Source organism: Manihot esculenta, chromosome 4 (genome assembly GCF_001659605.2).
Source record: "Manihot esculenta cultivar AM560-2 chromosome 4, M.esculenta_v8, whole genome shotgun sequence".
In the NCBI taxonomy this organism is placed as follows: Eukaryota; Viridiplantae; Streptophyta; class Magnoliopsida; order Malpighiales; family Euphorbiaceae; genus Manihot; species Manihot esculenta.
The window spans coordinates 5,521,826-5,547,438 of NC_035164.2; the positions used below are offsets into that span (position 1 = coordinate 5,521,826).

At 37.4% G+C, this 25,613-nt stretch overlaps 1 protein-coding gene across 1 annotated transcript; it reads right to left on the reverse strand.

Moving 5' to 3' along the window:
* Positions 1-6,041: 6,041 nt before the first annotated feature.
* LOC110614062 (TBC1 domain family member 22B) lies at positions 6,042-13,629 on the reverse strand. The gene is made up of 10 exons (XM_021755527.2): positions 13,406-13,629; positions 12,341-12,497; positions 12,062-12,245; positions 11,128-11,198; positions 10,274-10,411; positions 10,099-10,190; positions 8,120-8,391; positions 7,587-7,672; positions 7,328-7,429; positions 6,042-6,504 (listed from the first exon to the last, which is right to left on the reverse strand). Exons 1-10 carry the CDS (start codon positions 13,474-13,476, stop codon positions 6,343-6,345), a joined length of 1,335 nt encoding a protein of 444 aa, XP_021611219.1. The 5' UTR covers positions 13,477-13,629; the 3' UTR covers positions 6,042-6,342.
* Positions 13,630-25,613: the final 11,984 nt, after the last annotated feature.

The following is a 25,613-nucleotide window of genomic DNA, read 5'->3' on the forward strand; positions in this document are numbered from 1 at the left end:
CGATCTTCAAGAGGTAAGAGCCGATCTTAAGCTCCTCATGTGTTTTAAGTAAGTTTTATGCTAGATCTATGGGTAGAAATGCATGTTAGGTTATATGATGAGTTTATGGGTTATATTGATGATTTGAGCAATGTATGTTGATTTTTGTGTGTTTGAAGTGTTGTAGTTGGGGTATATGATAGTTTGAGACCCCTAGGTGTAATGTATGTGAAGTATGCATGTTGTAGAACAAGATTATGCATGATTGGAGGTTTTGGGAGGCAAAGGGTTCGTTTGAACCAAGTTTCTGCCCTTCTGGCAGAAACCAGGTTCGGCCACCGAAGGGAGTTTCGGCCGCCGATCCCCCCTTTTGTAGAGGCAGCATTCGGCTGCCGAAGTTGCCCCCGAAAGGAGACTTTCGTCTCTGTCTGGGACTTTCGGCCGCCGAAGGTGCCGCCGAAAGTGCCCTGTTCAGCCACTTCATGCATATCTCTATGTGATATTTTCAGGATGTTTTAGGGGGTTTTTGGGGAATATATTAGAGTTATGTTTTTGTATGTTTGGTCCCTCATTGGAGTCCACCTGTGTAGGTTCGGACCCGAGGAACCAAGGACCCCAGCAGTGAGCCAGCTGCTACAGAGTTTGTCAGAGTCAGCCAGAGGTGAGTGGAACTAAGCTTAACCTTTTAAATTAAGAAATGAAATGCTTTTATCATGCTTCATGCATCATGATCATATTATAGGTTGTTTGCATTAGAATTCACGACTATGCCGCATTGTATTGATGTGATAGATGATAGTGGATGGACATTAGGATGATTCATTAGCCTTCTATATACGAAGACCTGTGGTGCCCATAATAGGGCCGGGCAATACGAAGACCTGTGGTGCCCATAATAGGGCCGGGCAATAACTCCGAGTACGAAGTCCTGTGGTGCCCATAATAGGGCCGGGCAATACGAAGTCCTGTGGTGCCCATAATAGGGCCGGGCATGGAGTTGAGGGATTTTTGAATCAGTCCATCCGTGGTGTGATTTATTTGTGCAGTGACGCATTCCATGATAGCATGTTTTAAATATTCTTTTTACAGTTCTACTCATTGGGCATCTAGCTCACCCCTCTCCCCTAACCCCCAGGTTTGCAGGTACGGGATAGATAGAGAAGGCAAGAAGAAAAAGTCATATGTATGTACTAGTTAGTTTGTGGACATGACAATTGTATTATGATGAGATGTAAAAACATTCAGAATATTATGTAATGAGGTTATTGAGGATAGAGTTGTGCTTGACCATAATGTATTGTTAATCCCTTTTGTATATACATTATCTTATGTTATGATATTTATGTAAACTAACTCAACACAGGTTGTTTTGCCTTTAAGGCTTGATGAGGTCCCACAGAGGGACTATGTTATGTATATGATCAGAGTATGCACAGGTTGAGTTAGTTGATGACAGTATGTATGAAGAAAAGTTTTAATTTTTATGCATGTTGTTGATCATGTATGGGATTATACAGGTTTACAGGTTATATGTCAGGCTTGCTACGGGTCCCGGCGGCCTTAAGTCGACCCGGATCCTAGCGCCGGTAGCGGTCCGGATTTCCGGGGCGTTACAACCTTGAGAGTTCAACTCCACTATCAACTCTTCTTTGGGTGAAGAATAAAACCCTTACAATCTTAGAGCAAGCCTTTGCTCTTTACAAATCTCTTTTTCACTCAAGAGCAATTCTTTGCTCAATGCCACACTCACAACAACAGAATCTCTCAACAACAGAATCTCTCAACAACCTTTACTCACTCTGAAAAGCCAACCAATTACAACTCAAAATAAGCTTTCAAGAAATCAATGCTTTGGCTCAAGGTTTTGAGAGAGAGAGAATGAAAAATGTTGTGATCTCAATAAATATTTGCTTAGATGGTTGTTGTAACCTCTTCATATCAAAAACTCATTGTATTTATAGTTCAGTCATAAATATGGCCGTTGGGGATGCATTAAATGCAAATAGAACCGTTCATGTTCAGAAATAACGGTTATATCGTTCTCAGAAAAAATTCAAGTTCGGCGGCCTAAGCTAAAGTTCGGCGGCCGAACCTCTTGAGGTGAAGAACATCATACTTTGAAAAAGGACTTTCGGCAGCCTAAAGTCCACGTTCGGCGGCCGAACATGTGGGACTTTCGTCTCTGTCCCTCTCTTTCGGAAGCCGAACTTTAGGCTTCGGAGGCTGACTTAAAAGCACACTTTCGGCGGCCGAAAGTAACGTTCGGCGGCTGAACATAGGTGACTTTAGCCTCTGTCCTTCACTTTCGGAAGCCAAACATTTTGCTTAGGGAGCAAACCACCTTCGGCGGCTGAAAGCCAATGTTCGGCGGCCGAACATACAGGACTTTCGTCTCTGTTCCTCACTTTCGAAAGCCGAAGGATGCACTTAAGGGGGCAAGCTGAAAACACACTTTCGGCGGCCGAAAGTCAATGTTCGGCGGCCGAACATGTGAGACTTTCGTCTCTGTCCCTGACTTTCGGAAGCCGAAGGTTGGCTTTAGGGGGCAAAAAATATTTCATTAAATTCTTTGAAAAATCATAACTTAGGCTATAAAAATCCATTTTTCAATCCGTTTGAATTTTTGTAACCCATATTTTTAGATCTTTGATTTTGATAAAAAAATAATTCCAAAATCATTACTTTTGGAAAATATCATTTTAGTCCCTAAAAGACAATTTCTTAAAATTTCGCCATATCTAAAAAAAACTTTTAGAGATGAAAGCAACCTTGAGCCATCACAATTAATTAATTGAAATTCACAATGAATAGAATTAAACAAAGTATAAATAAAAATACTTTCTTATCCCTTTCTTGTGGTATGCTTCCAAAATAGGCACTTTTCTTTTTTGAGATAGAAGCAATTTCATTCTTGTTGGTAAGGGACCTACAAGCTCAACACAAACACCTTTGAAGATAATTAGTAGCATACCAATTGTTTATTAATTATCAAAACAAGGATTAGAACATTTAGGTTCAACAATTTTAATTAAATTTTAAAATATTAAAAATAAAGTCTAAAAAATAAAAAAAAATTATTAAAAAGCGAAACCGATCAAATCGAACCAAATCGAACCGAATCATACCGGTTCGGTTCGGTTTCTGATCAAAATCGATTCGGTTCGATTTTCATAAACACTAAAATTTCAATTTTCGATTTATTCGGTTCAGTTCGATTTTAAACCAAACCGACCGAATGGTCACCCCTATTTCTCACCTATAGGTGATCAGAAACTAAGGAAATACTTAACAAATTCAAGATAATTATGTATTTATAAATTACCATCTCAATTTACTTTATTTAGAGATAATAGTTAAAAAAAATAAATTATTTTTATTTTAATAAATATAATTTAAACTATATAAAATTAACTAATATGTACTAAATTAATATATTACTAAATTAATTATATAAATTTAGTTATATTATACTGTTAAATTTCATTGTTAAATTTAATAAAAATATTACATTACACTCGGCATTAAAAATTAATATTTTAATATAATTAATAATTATTAAAAAGTATTTTAAATTTTATAAATTTTAATAATTATATTCAAACTTTTTAAATAAATATACTATAAATTAATATTTTAATTTTATTTAATTTTTAATTTTAATTCGATTTATTTATAATTTTAGACGATATATTTTCAAATTTTAATAATTTATTTTTAATTTTTTTAATAAATTTTTGTATAGTTATAAATTATAATTGTTGTAATAATATTATTTTTTAATAAATTAAAGTTGTAATTTTTTTAATTTAAAAAATTAATTATATTTATTATATTTATTTTGATTAGTTTGAAAGTGAATAATCAATTTAATAATTTTATTATATAAAATATAAATATATAATCATAAATTAAATTTACTTTATTATTTTTAATTAATTAAATTAATTATTAATTATTAATTTTTAACTCTATTAAAATAAATATAATAAATATTATTAATTTTTAAATAATGAGAATTGAGATTCTTAACTTACTATTAATAATATTAACATAATACTTATAACTAATAATTACGCAAAAAATTATATTTATCGAAAAAAAAGTTCTTAGATTCTTAGAAATATATTATTTTAAATTATAAATAAATTAATCAAAATTAAAAATTAAATAAATAAAAACTGATTTAAAATATATTTATTAAAAAATTGAGAAAAAAATTATTAAAATTGATAAAGTTTAAATTTTTTTAAAAATTATATATTTAGATTATATTAAAATATTTATTTTTAGTGTGAATTAAAATGATAATGTGATATTTATATTAAAATTAATAATTAAATTTAATAATAAAATATAAATAAATTTAAATAATTAATTCAAGTTACATTAATTAATTTTTATAATTTAAAATATATGTTAAAATATGAATAATTTAAAAATTTTTTTGCCATTATCCCTTTATTTAATTAGATTTGAGATATGATGAGGTTTTGAAGCATGAACTGGATTTAAAAATAATACTAACTTTTTTTACTGCTAATACGAAATAAATTACAAAGTAATATCAGTTATTTATTTTATAGAATCTTTTTTTAAAAAAATCTATAATTTGCCATGCAGTTTTTTGGTATAAATTTATTTAAAATAAATAAAAGTTTTGGACAGAATCAGAACAATGGAGTTTTAAAAAAATTAAATCTTTTGACTTCAAAAAAAAATTAAATCTTTATTAAATTAGATTATATTTTTATATTCTTACGATATAAAACTTTTTTATTTATAATAAAAAATTTAAAATTCTGTATGATATTATAAATTAAAAGATTCTTTCAACTATATAAAAATATATCAAATATGATATATAAATATATATTATTTTATTTATTTAGGAATACTCAATATATATATATATATTATTTTTTATTAAAAATATTTTCATAAAAAATATTTTTCAAATATAAATTATTTTCTATAAATAAACAAAGCAACCGAATATTCTATCAGACCAAATTTTATTAGAATAAATTTAAATAATATATACTTAAATATAGTACAGATTTTAATTTCAAAATTAATACGAAATTTAAATTTTATATATTAAGCATGGCTTGCTAATATAAATAATTAATATAATATAAAATATATATTATAATAATATTTATAATTTTTTTTATATATTTTCATTTGAAATATGAATTCAATTATATTTTTATAGATTTATTAATTTTTTAAAATGAAAGCTATTAATAAAAATATATAAAATTAAAAGGGTTCATTTGCAATAGGTTTAAACATTTGGGGCAAATCTTAATCAAGTTTGAGACGAATTCTGGTAATGAAAATAATTGAGTTTGAATTTAGACAGGATGGTTTTAGCAGGCACCCTATCCGTTGCCATCTCTAACCCCAACCCCCAGGTAGGGAGATAGAGAAGTCAAACGGATCATGCAAGCATAATTTGCAGTAAAACCTGCTAGAAAGGAACAATTTTGATCCACTCAAAACATGCCAGAGCAGAATTCTACAATGGATTTAGAGGTGTAAAAAATGCACTCGAATTGTTACATGTTGCTAGGGTTGAGCAGTATTCAGTTCAAACTGAAAAAATCGACCGAATCGAATCGATTTGAAAATTTAGTTCGATTTTTTATACATTTCAGTTTGATTCGATTTTTAATTTCAAAAATTTCGATTATTTCAATTCGATTTGATTTTAATCAGAAAAAAATCAAAAAAATCGAACCGAACCGATTAGTGATAATAATATATTTTTTCAATAATAAAGAAAAATTAAATCATATTAAAATTAAAATATTTTAATTAAATTTTAAAATATTAAAACTAAAGTGTAAAAAATAAAAAAAATTATTAAAAATCGAAACCGATCAAACCGAACCGAATCAGATCGGTTCGGTTCGATTCGGTTTCTGACCAAAATCGATTCGGTTCGATTTTCATAAACACTAAAATTTCAGTTTTCGGTTTATTCGGTTCGGTTCGATTTTGAACCGAACCGACCGCAATGCTCACCCCTACATGCTGCTCTTTTAACTCCAATATATCAACATCACAAATTGTTATAGAAATATTCTTCCTTTTTCTTTCTTCAGTTAATATTCAATGGTAAATTGTACAAAGGCTAGAGAGTACAAAAATATTACATGAAGCCCTCACACATGGCTGATCATCTCTCTACTACAATCACAAAACATACATTTTGCACATTACAAATTGCTTGGAGTGACGGTGACCCCAAAAAAAAAAAAAATTCCAAAAAAATAAAAATAAAAAACAAAAAGTTCCCAACAGGCAAATCAAATTGTGGGTGTTCATACTTAATAGGGAGAGAATATTACTTCCTCTCTAACTGGCCAAGTGGCTGGGGGAGCTGTTGAACATGCTATGCCACATATATGCTCTAGAAAGTACCATCTCCAGCTCTTGGTGAGTCCAGTTGTGAGTTGGAAGGTGCTGAAGAAACATCACCATCTCTTGGAAATCAAGTTTCTGAAGCTTATCTGACCACTGGATAAAAAGATGCAGCTCACCATTAAGTACTTGATGCATAATGTTTCTGTGAGCTGAAATTAAATTCTCCCACTAGAACATGACAAGTTCGAAGGGTTTGTCTAATATAAGACTTTGTGTAAAAGATGCAGCTCACCATTAAGTACTTGATGCATAATGTTTCTGTGAGCTGAAATTAAATTCTATCACTAGAACATGACAAGTTCGAACGGTTTGGCTGATATAAGACTTTGTGTCAAAGATGCAGCTTACCGTTAAGTACTTGATGCATAATGTTTCTGTGAGCTGAAATTAAATTCTCTCACTAGAACATGACAAGTTCGAAGGGTTTGTCTAATATAAGACTTTGTGTAACGAGGGACCTAATAGCCTTAAATCAAACATTTGTATTGAGATTTGTGTAGAATTAATTATGTTAGACATACAATTAAAGAATAAATTCACCACTCTTGATGCAAATAATAATCTAAAGGTACTAGTCAAGTTCTTATATAAGGTTGAACTTATAATAGGCACACAATCATAATTATTTATGAACGTATTTGTTGCTACTTTCTTTATGGGAAAATCAGTAGCATGCTATTATGTGATTCACAAAAATCTTAACCCCCATTCAACATATAAAAGTCGCACGCGAAAACACATGCTGTTGATTCTTGTCTTTACAATTAGAGTTCAAACATCATGTTGTTTTAGTTTAAAATATTTTATCATTCACACAACAGAAGTATTGCAACAGGGGAGATAAATTATTCAGCAAGAAACTCAAACATGTAACAGTGTGAAGTGTTGGTGCAAAGAAAGTAACTGTGATACTTACCGTCAAAAGAAAACTGGCATATATATACACAAGGAAATCTGGCAATGCATCTCCTTCGGCAAGGTATGTATCCCACAGGCGGGTAACGAGATGAAAAGGGATCTAATTCAACAGGAATATAAAATTGCTTCAAAATTAAACAATAGAACAAAAATTGAAACTCGGCATGATTAAGTTACTTAGTGAACTGCGTGTGAAAATTTGAAGTGCAGGATATGGAACAATAGCAACACCTAGCAGTGGAGTTCAGAAATCAAACCTCGCGTATTAAAAGACAATTGAACCAGCGAAAAGCAAATTGAAGAAATTCAAGCCCATGCTCCTCCATGTGCCTTGAAACAGGTTCTGGAACAATTTCAGAAAAACCAGAATTTGAGATAGGGCATGCATCAAAATTGGACATACAAAGTATGTAATTAGAAATAAAAATAGGTTATGACATGCATCCAAAAGGTGCTTGTGGCATTTTGAAAAGACTGCATCAGAGGCAGATGTGCCAGTGATGTTGATGCATGTCTTTAGGAGCATGTTACAGCAAATACTCCCAGAGCAATCAAGAAACTGGTAAGCTATCAGATATCAGTTACAGAGAGTTCTCTTTAGACATGCAAATTCGAAACGCTCTTATGGTCCTCAGCCAAGGAAATAAGATGTGCTTGTCAGATAGATTAAAGAATTATTCACCGCCAACAGGGATTGACAGTTGACCTGGTAGTTAGTACACCTAGGAGTAACATGAAATGGGATTGAGAAAGAAGAAAGAAGGAAAGCGGGGAAGAATAAGGTGTCTACCATCAATCCTCCTGACCAATTCCTTCAACTTAAACACAAGTCTCTGTATCCCAGGTTGAGCAAAAGTGTAGTGGTCTTGCATGCCATCTAGCAGCTTTGACAGGCACCAATAACAATCAGCCTCGATGTCAGAGATTTTATCCGGAGATAGATCAGATATGGACCAGTTATTGATGTCTCCTTGTAAGTGTTCAGACAAGAAAACAACCAGAAAAGGAGTAGCAAGATCATTTATTCCCTGAACATATCCACTTGCAGGATGTCGAATTGCCCTGGAAAGAAATCAAGAAACATGACACCTGAAGAAAAAACAGATCACCACTAGAATAATAATAGAGTATTTGACATTCACAACCACATTTTCAAGCCTTGAGCAGCTTTGGTCAACTAGTCACCTCCAGAAATATAAAATGAGATAAGCACTTCAGTTTTGGGTGCAGGCTGGTTTTTGGCAGAAAGCAAAGGCAAGAATAAAAAGGGCATAATTTCCACAGCACCCTGAACTTTGGTAGTTATTACTAATTGATGAATTCTTCATGATTTAGAACGGTACAAAGTCAACACTGAGATAAATTAACCATTGCTACTAATGATGTCTTATTTCTAAGGTTTCACGCAACTGAATGAGAATTTAAAAAGAAAATTCAATAAGGTCTAAAGAAAAGTCCCAATAAGTAGTGAAGGCCTATACATTCAATTTTCACATACAAAAGTAATTAATGTATAAATTTGATAAACCATCACAATTCTCTCAAATTCACATCAATATGACAATGATATCTTAAAAACAAGGAATCTAAAGCACATTCTTACAGAATACAAAAGGTTTAAAGGTTTAATTTTTACATCCAACAGGACCAACACTAACTAATCTATGAATTAAAGGTAAACAAAGGAAACAAAGAAAGTGACTTTCAAGTGTTTATACGAACTTTACACTCTGCAATGAACCTAAAATCAACACATTGTAAATGATTTTCAAGATGTACTCTTCCTCGCCTTGCACCAAGAGTTTCTTGAAGACCAAGTGGTTCAGGCACATGGCACACAAAACAAATCTCCAGCAAGTGGTACCAATGCAGACAATCACGTGTCCAGCTAGAACGTCTGAAGGAATAGGGTGAGTGCAACACCAGAACAGAAGAGAAAGAAAGGGGTGGAGATAAAAATAGGAGTGTAACGAGGAGAGGGAAAAGAAGGGGGGGGGGAGAGAGAGAGAGAGAGAGAGAGATAAAAGGAAAGGACACAGGGAAGTTTTTTTTCCCCTTTCAATTATGATTAATGGTTAAATTGACTAAAAATGTACAAAGTAATTTACTTTCTAATAGGGTGTAAGTAATTTATTTTCCAAAATACAGGGACCAAAGCGTTAATAATGGTCAAACACAAGGACTATACAGTAAATTATCCTTTTTACTTTTGGTTTTTCAGCAAAATTTTCAAATTTTTTTTAATTAAAAACAAATCATGGCAACCATAAAATTTAGTCACTTGTGGGCATGTTCAAGTCGAGTCAACTACAGCAAGTAGCAACCTCTCATGGTGTGCTTTGACTTTGATCAATTTGTGAAATAACTATTTAACAATATCTGTCCTATATACTGAGCATATATTGTTGAACAGGAATGAGTTTAAACAGGAATAAATGCATGTACAGTAACTAAAATTCAATTAGACATCTTCAACTTGAACTGAATTTGGCTCCTTCATCAAAGCCTATAACGGATGCTCTATACTTGTGGTTCATGCCTACCTATACTAGAAGATGTAGCAAGGGATAATATCAACCTAAGCAAGGTTTCTTATAACAGAGATCTGATCAATCATTAATAAAAGCAGATGAAATTTCGTTTTATAACCAATCAAATCTTCATCACTAAGATATAAGAATAATCCAAAATTCCCTCAGATAGAAATTACACAAATACATGTAAAAGTCTTAGATAATAAAGAAAGGAAGGGTAAGAATAGTATCTAACCATGTATAAAGAATGCGCTCCAAGGATTTCTGAACTTGTTCTTGTTGGAAAAATGTGACATCAGGTACAGTTCTCGGACAATCAACAGAAATCTAACAAGGGAAACAAAGACAAATGTCAAGAATTGGGCACATTGTTTAACAAAAATCAGTGTACACATTCAATCAGTAAATACCTGGCGAAGCATGTTGACCTCATCATCTGAACGTTCAGTATCTGGAATGTCATAAAACTGAGCAACAGAATCAAGATACTCAAGCCGCTTCCTTCTCAAAACCCCCTCCCTTCTATCTGAATTAGGTGGTGCATATCCCTGTTGTCACTTCATATTTAAATTTAAAACAAGCAATAAAAATATGATTTAAGAAAAGCAACTACCAACTAGTATTCAAGAGCATAAGAAGCAATATTAGGTTAAGACATAAGCCACACTAGTCAAGGATCATGATCCTTAACATGCTAACACTCACTCCAATAAGCAGGAAAACCAAAAACCAGATATAACCATAACTTTTTGGACATATAAGAAGATGAGAACATATTCACAGCCCCATAAGATTAAGACCCGATTTTGGCAGGACAAATGAACAAATGTAACCACATGTAAAAATTAGGTTATAACCTGTCAGCTTTTGTATCATGTCAAAATTGCATTATACCATGTGAACAATCTCTCAGCTTTTGTGTCATTCAATTGCAACTCTGCCACCCTTTCTCTCTCTTGGCCACCATAACAACATATAATCTTTTCCTTACTATGCTCTTGTGTTTCTGTGTGTGTGTAAACCAAAAAGAACCCTCTGTCTCTCTCTCTCTCTCTCTCTCATGGCCGCGATGCCAACTTCTAACATTAATGCCTGGTTATCCTTTCCTTTACTGTGCTTTGTGTGTGCGTACAGACACAAGTGCAACTACAGAAAACAAAAATGAGGTTGTAGACCCTACAAAAGAACATCAAGTTTTAGATGGAAAGCAATTGAAATAATGGGAATTTCAATGGATGGATATGAAAAGCCACATCAAGCTTACCAAGAGAAGCCTCCAAATGGTGGGCCGCATATATGGTGGTACACCACTCCATGCTAACTCACGCAATCTCTCTGTAAAACAAATTTTTCACGGGAAATTAAATAAAAATGGTAATATTGTAGCACATGAAACACAATTATTATTCATATTAAAAGAACAAGGTAAGACCAGTTAATGGAAAAATCAATCTTAAGTTCTGAACCCCAAAAACCAAGGTGCATGATTTGCAACTCATCATCAAGAAAATAAACACATGAATAATCTTCAAGAAAATAATAACAGGACATTAATATCCAATAGAAATCCAAACTATCAAGCAGAATAGCAAAACCCAAGACATTCTTGATGAATATATATCTATGACAAAAAAGAAAAATGCATGGTCACTGACCGTAATGTTAATGGCCAGTATCATATTACCTACAATAACTGTTTACTAATATAAAATGGGCTCCTTTTTATGGTCGCCATTCCAGATTTTATTCTCCAGAACCCTACTTCTCTATCAGCATTTCTCGTGTCTTTTTTACTCTTATTCAACCTAAGGGCCAAAAGATGAAGCATCATAGACAAGTTTAGCTTTGCTAACAGCTACTTAGAGCTCCAAATCAATGAACTTTATGTTGCATCTTCCCTCGTGCGACCAATTAGAGACATCATCATGTAGTTCAGTCTTACTTTTCTTTTATATTTCTTAACTTTCCATCAAAAGCATGCATCAATTGGATTTCAATATTTAAGTTAAATATGCAAGTATCTTTGCAATTTTGCATGTTACTATGACTGGGGCAACACTTATTTTTGTAAACTCTAAAATTTTCTTAAGCCTAAGCATTCCTAACATATTTATTCAAACTTTTATCAATTAAACACTACCCAAAAAGTAAAAATTTATTGAATTTTTATTATATAAGAAGGAAAAAAGCATAGCCACCTAAAATTACTGTTGTTGTGGATAGCTCCTTAGTGAACTTCATTACTCTTGTAGAATCTGTAGATCTAGCCCCCATGGGAGACTTCAGAACATCCTTGGACGTAGTCTCAATATTGGACAACACAGGTTTCAACTTGTTTGCAGTTGAATTATTATTTACTTTGCTTGCACTCCGGGCTTCAGCCTATATGATAAATTAGATTCTCATTAATCACTAAATAGCATATTTGGAATAAAAGCACAGAAATTGATAAATTAGGTAAATATTGTATATTTTACCCCCCTCGACACGTCTATTCGATCACTTGTACCGACATCATTCTCTGAGAGGCTCCTTCCAAAACTAGGAGATTGTTCTTGTAGGCCTGGATCCTCTGGTGGATCTGTTCTCCTAGTCAGTAATATTTTACCAGGAATACTACGACCTTTAAGCAACCTTCATTGAAAAAGATTTGAACAGAAAAAAAAATCTAAGTGCTTTTGAAGTTTGAAGACAAAATAATTCATAATCTAAAATCCACAGCTAGCAGCAATAAATATGATCACAAAGCACGAGCAAACAATATGGATGTCAAGATCAAGTGGCTTAACTTTAGAGCTAATATAAGATGACACTTTTCAAGCACATAAACACCAGATGAACTTGTAGCCGAACAAACATATGCATTCATACACACAGATAAAGAAAGAGAGGGAAGAAGAGAGGCTGGAGTTCTGATAACAGATATTTCATTTTTAGAAGGATAGATCAGGCCAGTGTTATAGCACCCTATCCTCAGATGCATCTCCCAATATATCAATGTGTTCAGGACCTACCACTTCATGTGAAACCATAAAACTAAAATGACAGCATTTTTGTGCATGACGATTAAATATCTTGCTTGCTCCTAAAACACAGTATTTCATTTTTCAAATGTGAAAACAATACAAATAATTGCAAGATCACCCATTTTAATTCTATCAAACTCATCACAGACAACAAAGCCCACATCAATTTTATCAGCCGTGACATTTAATTATTGAGATCTTAATGCTACAATTGACAAAGATTTACACAAATTTTAAAATAACTTCAGAATTTCACGTCCAGGAACTAGTAGACCAGATTCCTAAGCACAAAAATAAGAGATCTGAAGCTTCTTATGCAAATGTTTCCTCAAAATTAAGAATAACCCTGAACCACTTAAAGCTAATGAAGGCGAATGGCAACTTTAATTCTTAGCAACAGGCATAAAAAACGAAATGATTCTTCCATAAACTGAGAATCTAGATCCTCATGAAAACAAATTCACGTTTCAATGAATGAGAATTGAGAAATGAAAGGGAATGGAATTCTGTAAGTACCCTTGGACATTTTTTAGGGTCTGGTTGAATCTTGAATCGAGACTTGAACTGCTGTTATCGTTGTTCTCCATGGCTTTCGTCTTCGCTTTTCTTTTGGTGGCTATTGTGCTGTGGAGAAGAGCATTATTCTCTATTTGCTCTCATCGGTCAGAAATCAAAAGCCCAGATGATTATAAAAGTAAAAGAGAGGTTTTTTAGATTTTTGAATTTGTGTTGAGAAATTTCTGATTCTCAAGTAAAAATCCTTTCTTTTCAACATGCCATCAATTTTTTTTTGAAAGAAAAAAAATATATTTTAATATAGATTATAAATTTAGAAATTAATTATATTGTAATATTTAACTTTTTTAATAATTTAAAATTAATAAAAATAATGTTTTATGCTACTGTACTTAAAGAAATTAGATATGTTTTCTCTAATTAAATTAAATTTATTCTTCTGGACTTTATGAAATTAAAATAATAAATATAAATATGTAATTATGTTAATATATAAAATAATAGTTGATTTTTAATTATAATAAATTTCAATATTATTTAAGTATATAATTTAACTAATTATATCATGGTAAAAAAAACTAATTTATGAAATTATATAATAATATTTTGAGTTTTAGTGAAGTATAATTAATTTATTTTTATGTTTTATTTATATGAAAATATAAAGACGATGTCAATTATTTTTAATATTAATTATTGATCATTTAATTTAAATATTTATGTTTTACATATAAAATATTTTATTATATTATTTATAATAAAACTAGATATACCCTATAGCCACCAATTTTGCTATATTATATTTAACATATAAATCAATTAGTATAATCTCATTTAATTTATATTATTTTCAATATAATTTCCAATTAATTGTTTTTTTAAATAAAAAATTAAATCATTTGTTAATATTTAATATAATTTCACATGTCTCTATCTCACATATTTCAATTATAGTATAAGTATATTTTCTATTTAATGTTCTTAATAACAATTTTATTGTTTTAATAAAACTTAATAAACTCATTTTATATTAAAGAAAATTAATGGAAAAATTTTATATTCTAATTAAAATAACGATTATTTTTTAATATATGTTAATGAATAAAAGAAAAAAGTATAAAAAAATATTATATGGTTTCATTCATTTTTACTTTAGAGTATTATTTTTTAATATATGTGAATGAATAAAAGAAAAAGTATAAAAAAATATTACGTGGTTTCATTCGTTTTTACTTTAGAGTATATTGTTTAATTTATATCAAAATAGTACATGTATTATCATGTAGTTAGTAAATAATGATAATTTTCTACCGCTGTCAAAAAATACTGATATGATAAATAAAATATAATTATTAATTAAAAAAAATATTAAAAAATATCATGTAATTTTATTTATTTTTATTTTAAAAGTCTGTAATTCAATTTGTTTTAAAGTAGTATCTCATTATATGATTTCATATCAATATTCCGGACTATATCTAAAAATTGTCACTTTTGCTAACAGCGTGATACTACAAGTATTATTTTGATACAAATTAAACTATAGATCTTGAAGTAAAAAATCGATAAAATTATTGGGTTTTTTTTACTCTTCTCTATGTAAAATAATAAAAAATTAGTTGAAGTATGGAATATATTTTAAATATTTAGTAATGATGCGAAAGATAAATATTATTTCTCTAATACCACTTGATGTTGCTGGAAACTTAAACTCTGATTTTCAGTAAGCGACGTAACAGAAACAAGAAACAAGATAAAATAAAGAAAAGAAAGAACAAAGAAGAAGAAGAAGACAAGTTTGCTTGTAAGGTTGAAAGGTCAGCCTCTCCGCATAGGTCAGCCCACCGCACTGTTTCATTGTCAAGAGTAAAACGTTGTCATCTTGCTTCTAGTATGATCTTTTCAAGGCTCGAGCTAGAGGTAACATTTTCTGAAACCACCCCTAACAAAGAACATGTGGGGGTTATTCATGCAATTGCAAAAGGACCGAGTGTTAACAGGGGTGGCAACAAGAAGGACGCCACAGATGTTCAACTCCTAGGTCAAACTCCAAATTTTGAAATTGGTCAAGTCAAACGATCAAATATTTTATTTTATAAAAATATTTGTGATTTATGGAAATGTTAGGATGCATTCTTCAAGCATCTTTTTTAACAGGAAAGTTGGAAATGTTGAATGGATGAAGGCGTAGAGACAAGAACAAAGGGCACAAGGCGAGAATCCGCTAGGCCATCTTGGCGTCGGTCCGCATAACAAGGCCACAAGGCCATTCGGACATGGGTCCCGCATAACAAGACCACAAGGCCATCTAGGCGTCGATTCCGCATAATAAGGCCACAAGGCCATCCGGGCATAGGTTCCACATAACAAGGCCACAAGGCTATCCGGACATCGGTCCCACATAACAAGGCCACAAGGCCATCCGAGCATGGGTTTCGCATAATCAAGGTAATAAATATGCCAGGCCACAAGGCAAAATCCATCAAGCCAGAGGACCGGGTGTTAGTCCCACTGAAAAAGGCATTTTGGTGCCAGCCATAAGGTGAGTATACTTTAGGCCAATCATGTAATACCCGGCTAGACTCCGGTATCGGAATTCCTACCGTCAGGTGGAATCTCGGATGTCGGAAGCCTCTAGTAGGGTAAAATCATGTTTTTATGAAAGGTTTTAATGTATTTTATGTTTTAAGCATGAAAGAAAATGAGTTTTTGGCATTAAAATAGCATTTGAGGAAAACCCAAGTTCGGCCGCCGAAACTCAAGTTCGGCCGCCGAACATGCATGCGTTTCGGGTGTGCTTTAGGCCCCCGAAAGCATAAGTGAGGGAAGTCCAGGTTCGGCCGCCGAACATGACATGCATGCGGAGGCACATTCGGCCCCGAACATGGTCTGGCCAGCCACTATAAAAGGGTCCCTTAGCCGAAAACGGGCGAGCTTTCCCCATTTTCGGCCAAGGTGAGCTCTCCGCCGTCCCTCACCCATTTTTGATGTTCTTCCTCTAAATCTTTCAAGATTTTCACTTGTTTTAACTTGATTTTGAAGATTTAAGCTTTTGAGCAAAGTTTTGGAGCTTGGAGGTTCAAGAACCAAATCTCTCCCAACTCCGAGTTTTTGGTCGTCTCTCTCGATCTTCAAGAGGTAAGAGCCGATCTTAAGCTCGTTTTATGTTTTAAATAAGTTTTATGCAAGATCTATGGGTTAGAATGCATGTTTAGGTTATGGTTATGTTTATGGGTATAAATGTGTGTTCTTGAACAATGTGGTTGCTTGATGTGTTGTAGATGGGGTTTATGATGGTTTGAGGCCCCTAGGAACATGTATGCTTGTGTTTGTGTGTTGTAGAATAGGTTTGATGCATGTTTGGAAGGTTTGGAGGCGAGATGTGCAAATGGAGCCAAGTTTCTGCCCTTTGGCAGAAACCAGGTTCGGCAGCTGAAGGACTTTCGGCCGCCGAACATGGCTGGGGAGGCAGCCTTTCGGCTGCCGAAGCTTGCCCTCGAAAGGAGACTTTCGTCTTGTCTGGCAGTTTCGGCCGCCGAAAGTGCCGCCGAACATGCATGAGTTTCGTCTCTGTCTGGGAGTTTCGGCCGCCGAAGGTGCCGCCGAACCTGCCTGACTTTCGGCTCTGGAGGGACTTTCGGCCGCCGAACCTGCCGCCGAAAGTGCCCTGTCCAGGCCTTCTTTGCATATTTTTCCATAGTTGTTTCATGATGTTTTAGGGGGGTTTTTGGGGAGTAGTTTATAGTTATGTTCAGGTATGTTTGGTCCCTCATTTGAGTCCACCTGTGTAGGTTCAGGCCCGAGGAACCGAGGACCCCAGCAGTGAGTTTAGCTGCTTCGGTGTTGTCAGAGTCAGCCAGAGGTGAGTGGAACTAAACTTAATCTTTTAAATTAAGAAATTAAATGTTTTATCATGTTTCATGCATCATGATTATGCAATAGGATGATTGCATTAGTATTCACGAATATGCCGCATTGCATCGATTGTTGTTGATGTGGGTGAATGTTGGATGACCCAATTAGTCCATGACAGGAAGACCAGGACCCCATTCTACGGCCTGGCACGGTTATGGGACACGAAGACCAGGAGCCCAGAGGAGGCCCTGGGACAATGGTAAGTAATGTATGTTATGACAGGAAGACCAGGACCCCATGCTACGGCCTGGCACAGAGTTAGCTTGGACTAATTGGTGACAAGTTCACCCAACCCTTATGTGAATTGTCTGTGTTATGATGCATTTCATAGGAGCATGTTTGATAATATGTTTTATGGTTCTACTCACTGGGCTTTTAGCTCACCCCTCTCCCTTTACCCCCAGGCTTGCAGGTACAGGATAGAGCAGGAGTCCGGTTAGAGTAAGGGAGTTATGTTTATGTAATAGCTAGCAATGGACATGATCAAATTGTAAATGTAAAGTCTTAATCAGTATAGTCATGTAATGAGATGATGTATATGGATGTTAGAAGTGTGCTTGACCATAGATTGTGCTATCCCTTTAATACATGATCTTAGAGATTTTTACGATGTTTATGTAAACCAACTCAACGTATGTTATGTCACCCCTTGGGGGCATTGATGAGATCCCACAAAGGGATCAATGTTATGACAATGTTTATGCTCAGGTTGAGTTTGGTTGATGTTTATGGAAAGAAAAGTTTTAATTTTTATGCATATTGTTGATCATGTATGGGATTATACAGGTTTACAGGTTTTATGTCAGGCTTGCTATGGGTCCCGGCGGCCTTAAGCCGATCTGGATCCTAGCGCCGGTAGCGGTCCGATTTTCGGGTCGTTACAGAATGGTATCAGAGCCCCAGGTTCATATGGTCGGACCTAGAGTGTCGGGCTCATAGATGTTATAGAAGGTCAAGCACAATAGGAAAGATCATGTCCACTAGGATAGGATGTGGAGTCCTGTCTTACATGATGATGTGAAATGCCATGATAATATGCATGTGCATTAATGATATGCTATGATATGTGATGTATGTGATGCGGGTTCATGTGTGCCCACATGAACCATATGATGCTAATGTTGCTTGTGATGTGCACTGTTTTTCAGAAAACAGGATGAGAGGAACTCGTCGATCAGCAAGATTGACTGGAGTACCACCTGAGGATGAGGGCACGAGCACCCGTCCTCCAGCATTGCCTAGGGCAATGTCTAGTAGGTCTAACCGAGAAAGAGCAGCAAGAGACCCTAGAAGGTCTTTGGATCTGGGTAGAAGCAGATCAGTCAGAGGAACAGTTCAGGGAGGAGCTTTAGAGGACATGGGGGATGATATGGATGTAGAGCAGAGGAGGGATGGCAGTCTGGGAGTTAGCATGTCAGAGGAAGGTATGGGAGAGTCCCAAGGAGGCACTCAGGCCTCGGGATTTGTTCAGCCACCCCACTACCCACACTTCTCACAACATCCCGGGTATTCGATGGGAGGTACATCGGATTACCCTAGTTTCACCCCTTATCCCACACAGATGCCATACCCACCATACTACCCACCATATTCACAATACCCAATGTATCCACCTCCACCTTACTATCCAAATCCAGCAAACCCTACCCCAGGGGATGCTGCACCTCCTCCTCCTCCAGCAGAACCAGCAGCCCCGGTTACTCAACCTTCTAGACCTAGCTCAGCCAGTGGGAGCAAGGTCAAGATGACCGATTACATGAAACTGGGTGCTCCTCAGTATGAAAAAGGGGATGACCCATTTGTGTATCTTGAAAGGGTTTGTAACAGCCCGGAAACCGAACTGCCACCGGCACTAGGATCCAGATCGACTTAAGGTCGCCGGGACCCGTAGTAAGCCTGCTATCCTGTCTGTATACCTGTGAAATCCCATACATGATCATACATTATCTGTACACACATAACACTTTTCTTTCTTCCAAGGCTTAACCTGTGCATGCACTCTCTCTGTGCTCTACCAATCCCTACTAGAGCTCCTCATGGCTCTAGGCGGATCAATCTCATAATGTTAAGCCTGGTTTTGCTCATAAACATACAACAATAAAGAAACATACATAAACTGATCATGTGACTCCACAAAGGGATTACAACTCTTATAGTCAAGCATCATTCTATACACTATACATATACACAATCTCTATACATTTACATGTCCACACTAGCTATGACAAAACTCTGTACTCTTCTTGTACCCTGCTGAGTTCTCTCTGATCTCTGAACCTGCACAACTGAAGTTAGGGGAGAGGGATGAGCTACGATAGCCCAGTGAGTAGAATAGACAAATACAGGTGATAAAACATGCTCTCATGGAATGCAACACATAATCACATAACCTCGGCCGGACGGATCAAAACTCCCTCTATCTCATCTGGGGTACCTAAGTACCATGTGCCTGGTCCCCGTAGGGCTGTTCCAGGTCTTTATGCCTGGTCCTCGTAAGGCTGTTCTAGGTCTTTCCTCTGAGGGCTAATGAATCCTCACGAAGTCCGTGTCGTCTCACAGAAGCAATGTACAAGGAGCAGTGCCAAGTACAAGGATAAATGCAATGCATCATCTTTGTGTACACTAATGCACTCACCCTATAGCATATTCATGATGCATGAAGCATGATAAAATATTCAGTTCTCATATTAAAACATTAAGTTAAATTCCACTCACCTGGTTATCTCTGAACTGACTCTGCAGGTTCTGACACTGGACTCACTGCTGACTTCCCTGATTCCTCTGGTCCGTACCTACACAGGTGGACTCAAATGAGGGACTAAACTCACTCAAGAACATCTCTACGAAACTCCCCAAAACCCCTCTAAACAAACCTCAAACCATCACACAAAACATGCAAAGGAAAACTGGACAGGGCACTTTCGGCGGCAGGTTCGGCGGCCGAAACCCCACTCCAGAGACGAAACTCATGCATGTTCGGCGGCACCTTCGGCGGCCGAAGGTCTCGTCCAGAGACGAAACTCACACACTTTCGGCGGCCGAACTCCCTCTTTCGGCGGCCGAAAGTCCCTTTCTAAACCGAAAGCCTAGCTTTCGGGGGCAACCTTTGGCAGCCGAACTGCCTCCACAAGGGGTTCGGCGGCCGAACCTTCCTTCGGCGGCCGAACCTGGTTTTGCCCGAAGGGCAGAACCCTGCTCTGTTTCATGCAAACTTTGCCCAAAAACCTACAAACATGCATATCAACTACTCCCAACTAGCATATACACATATATATGCACAAAGGGATCTAAAACTACCCTAAAACCCCAAACAAACATAGCACATAACACTTAAACATGCTGGAACACCACAAAGCACCAAAAACCTCACCTAAACCTAAACATGCAAACTACCCATACAAACTTCATAAAACCTTTCAAAATCATCAAAGAAGCTCAGGATCTTCACTTACCTCTTACACAACTTGAGGATGAAGGATCCTAACGTGGAGATATGAAGAAAAGCTCTTCCAAAGCTCCAAGCTTCAAAACTTGCTTCTTTGCTCAAAACCTTCATAAGTCACCAAAACTCTTAAAACTCTTGAAAGATTTGATGAAAATCATGGAAAACATGAAAGTCAACGTAGGAGAGGCTGAAACTCACCTCTGGCTGCAAGTGGAGGAGAACTAACCTCCTTCCACCGACCCTTGGCCCTTTTATAGGTGGCTGGCCAGACCACCTTCGGCAGCCGAACGTGAAGCCGCAACCATGCAATGTTCGGCGGCCGAAAGTGACCTTCGGCGGCCGAACCTTTGCATTTCTCCCTTGTTGCTTTTCTTTCAAAACTCAAGTCTTTTAACACTTCAAAACATGAAAACAAGTGAAAATACCTTGAAAAACATATGTATTACCCTTCTCGAGGGTTCCGACACCCGAGATTCCACCGGACTACAGGAATTCCGATGCCGAACTCGAGCCGGGTATTACATTCTCCCCCCCTTAAGAACATTCGTCCCCGAATGTTCCTAACACAACATAAACACATAGAAAAGGGGAAAACTAACCTTAAAACAGATATGGGTATTGCTGGAGCATGGACTCCCGAGTCTCCCACGTGCACTCTTCTAGGTTGTGGTGGTTCCACAAAACTTTCACCATTGGTATCTCCTTGTTTCTCAGCTTTCTGATCTGGGTGTCAAGGATCCGCACTGGCTGCTCTATATAGGTGAGATCACTTAAGATTTCCACCTCAGGTTCACTCAGAACCTTCTCTGGATCTGATACAAACTTTCTCACCATAGAAACATGGAATACCGGGTGAATTCGTTCCATAGAAGCCGGTAAATCTAGCTTATACGATACAGACCCGATCTTCTGCAAGATCTCAAAGGGACCAATGTACCGTGGGGCCAGTTTACCCTTCTTTCCAAACCGAACCACTCCTTTCATTGGAGACACCTTAAGCAATACCATATCCCCCTCCTGGAACTCTAGCTGCTTCCTACGGATGTCTGCATAACTTTTCTGTCTACTTACAGCTGGTCTGATCCTCTCTCTAATGATAGGCACTAACTTGCTGGTTATCTCAACTAACTCTGGCCCTGCAAGAGTTTTCTCTCCTACCTCTTCCCAGCAAACAGGTGTTCGGCACTTCCTCCCATACAAAGCTTCATAAGGGGCCATCCCTATGCTAGCATGATGGCTGTTGTTGTAGGCAAACTCCACCAGAGGTAGATGCTGCCTCCAAGAACCGCCAAAATCTAACACACACATTCTCAGCATATCTTCAATGGTCTGGATGGTTCTCTCAGACTGACCGTCTGTCTGTGGATGGAAAGCAGTGCTGAAATCCAACCTTGTGCCCATTTCCATTTGCAGACTCCGCCAAAACCTGGAGGTGAACTGAGGTCCTCGATCTGATACGATCGACACTGGAACTCCATGCAACCTGACTATCTCGTCTACATACACCTGCGCCAACTTGTCCACAGAGTAGTTACTCCTGACTGGAATGAAGTGAGCAGATTTCGTGAGTCTATCCACAATCACCCATATGGAGTCTAGTCTGTTAGACGTCGCCGGTAACCCCACTACAAAATCCATAGCTATGTTTTCCCATTTCCATTCTGGAATCGGCAGTGGGTTAAGCATTCCAGCCGGCTTCTGGTGCTCTAACTTCACCCTTTGACATGTCTCGCAGGCTGACACGAACTGTGCCACTTCTCTCTTCATTGCTGGCCACCAATACACCCTTCTCAGATCTTGATACATCTTGGTGGCTCCCGGGTGAATACTATACCTCGCATTATGAGCTTCCCTCATAATGTCTGCCTTCAAACTGCGATCATCTGGTACACATAACCTCTTACCGTGCCGAAGAATCCCCTCACTATCAAATCTGAACTCTGCACTGTTGCCCGACTGAACAGTCCTGGCAATCTTCACTAACTCGGGGTCTTCGTGCTGTTTCAGAGCCACTTGCTCTAGAAACACTGGTGTCACTCTCATCTGTGCGAGCAAAACACCTGTACCAGATAACTGCAACTGTAACCCGTCTTCCACGAGCTTGTAGAAATCCTTCACCACCGGTCTTCTCTCTACTGCAATGTGGGATAAACTGCCAAGTGACTTTCGGCTTAAGGCATCAGCTACAACATTCGCCTTGCCCGGATGATACTGGTCTCTGCCTCAAGTTTAACTCTCTTTGACTTAAGATGTGCTGTAGGCTCTTATGATCCGTATAGATCTCACATTTTACCCCATAGAGGTAATGCCTCCACATCTTAAGTGCAAAGATAACAGCTGCCATCTCCAGATCGTGTGTCGGGTAATTTAGCTCGTGCTTCTTCAGCTGTCTAAAAGCATAAGCTATCACTTTGTCCTTCTGCATCAACACACAACCTAATCCCACTCGGGATGCATCACAGAACACTGTGAAATCTTCATCACTGATCGGCAGAGCTAACACCGGTGCTGAAGTTAACCGTCTCTTCAACTCTGCAAAACTTTTCTCACATTCCTCTGACCACATAAACTTCTGATTCTTTCTGGTCAGTCTGGTCATAGGAGCAGCTATCTTCGAAAAGTCCTGAACAAACCTCCGATAGTAGCCTGCCAAACCCAGAAAACTCTTGATCTCGGTCACTGTAGTGGGTGTAGGCCAGTTGGCTACTGCCTCTACCTTTTTGGGATCTACTGCTATACCGTCCTCTGATATAACATGTCCCAAAAAGGAAATGCTCCTTAGCCAGAACTCGCACTTGGAGAACTTGGCATACAAGCCATGCTCTCTCAAGGTTTGCAGCACTATCCGCAGATGATGGGCATGCTCCTCTGCATTCCTGGAGTACACCAAGATATCATCAATAAAGACGATCACAAAACGATCCAAGTACTCCTTGAAAACCCTGTTCATGAGATCCATGAATGCTGCAGGGGCGTTAGTCAACCCGAACGGCATCACAAGGAACTCATAATGCCCATATCTGGTTCGAAAAGCAGTCTTGGATACATCTCCTTCCCTGATCTTCAACTGGTGGTATCCAGATCTCAGATCTATTTTAGGAAAACAACCTGCTCCTGCCAGCTGGTCGAATAGATCATCGATCCTGGGTAAAGGATACTTGTTTTTGATAGTGACTTTGTTCAACTGTCTATAGTCGACACAAAGTCTAAGAGGTCCATCCTTCTTTCTGACAAACAATACTGGAGCACCCCAGGGTGAGGTACACGGGCGGATGAAACCCTTAGCTACCAAATCCTGTAACTACTCTTTCAACTCTCGCAACTCTGCTGGTGCCATCCTATAGGGAGGAATAGAGATCGGTCTGGCATTGGGCATCAACTCAATCTCGAACTCTATTTCCCTATCCGGTGGCAGTCCTGGAAGCTCTTCAGGAAACAAATCTGGGAAGTCTCTAACAACTGGTACTGAGGATGGTTCCCTAATCTGACTGTCTAGCTCTCTCACATAAGCTAGGAACCCCTGACACCCCTTCCTTAACATTCTACGAGCCTGGAGGGCTGATATCAAACCCCTAGGTGTCCCTCTCTTGTCTCCTCTGAAGACACACTCTGACCCATCCTGGTCTCTGACACTGACTACCTTGTCTCTACAGTTCAGGGTAGCATCATACGTAGATAACCAGTCCATCCCTAGAATGACATCAAAATCTGTCAATTCTAGAACCATCAGGTCAGCTGGAAGGTATCTACCCTCTATGCACACTGGACTGAACCGACAGACTGACTCTGCCAAAGATGGATCACATTTGGGTCCACTAACCCATAGAGGACACTCTAACTCAGACACCATCAGACCCAACCTCTCTGCAGCTCTAGAAGAAATGAAAGAGTGAGAAGCACCGGGGTCCATTAAAGCATACACCTCTGAACACCCAATGATGAGATTACCTGACACCACCGTGTTCGACGTGTCTGCCTCCTGCTGAGTCAGGGTGAAAATCCGTGCTGGGGCTGACGGACCTGCACCTCGGGAACCCATCCCTGATGAAGAGGCTACCCCTCTTCCTCTTCCTCTGCCACTGCTTGGTGGAATGGCTGAAGCTACTGGCTGTACGACACTGCCCGTACTCATCTGCTGGGATGGTGCAACCAAAGTCGCCTGAGGACATTCTCGTGCATAATGTCCCTCCTGCCCACATCTATAGCAGGCTGTGGATCCCAACTGACAAGCTCCTCTATGCTGTTTGCCACACCTCTTGCACACTGGAAAATCTGCGCCAGAACTAGAGCCACTACTCATTCCCAGACCTGACTTAAGCCTGTTCCAGAACTTGCCTCTCTTTCCTCTGAATTTCTCCCATCTCTTCTTACTTGCACTTGCTGTACCCTGTGATGAGGAACCTGGTTTAACACCAGAAGACTGTGCCTTAACTACACCTTGACTTATGGCACTGGCCTCCATCTTTCTAGCAGCATCCACAATAGAGTGGAAACTTTCCTTCTCCGCATGAAGAATCAAAGAGAAATACCTGGGATGAAGCCTTGTGGCATATCTCTTTGCCTTCTTCTGATCTGTATCATATGCCTGACCGACATATGGCAACAATTCCAGGAACTTATCTGTATAGTCATCAACGCTCATCTCCTCCGTCTGTCGCAACTGCTCAAACTCCACAACTTTTAGTTCCCTGGAACTGTCAGGAAAAGCCCATCCAGCAAATTCGTTGGCGAACTCTTCCCATGTCATACTCTCAAGTCTCGGGTCCACATAGTTCTTGAACCATTCTCTAGCTTTCTTACACTTTAACGTGAACCCTGCCATCTCAATGGCTCTACCATCATCAGCTC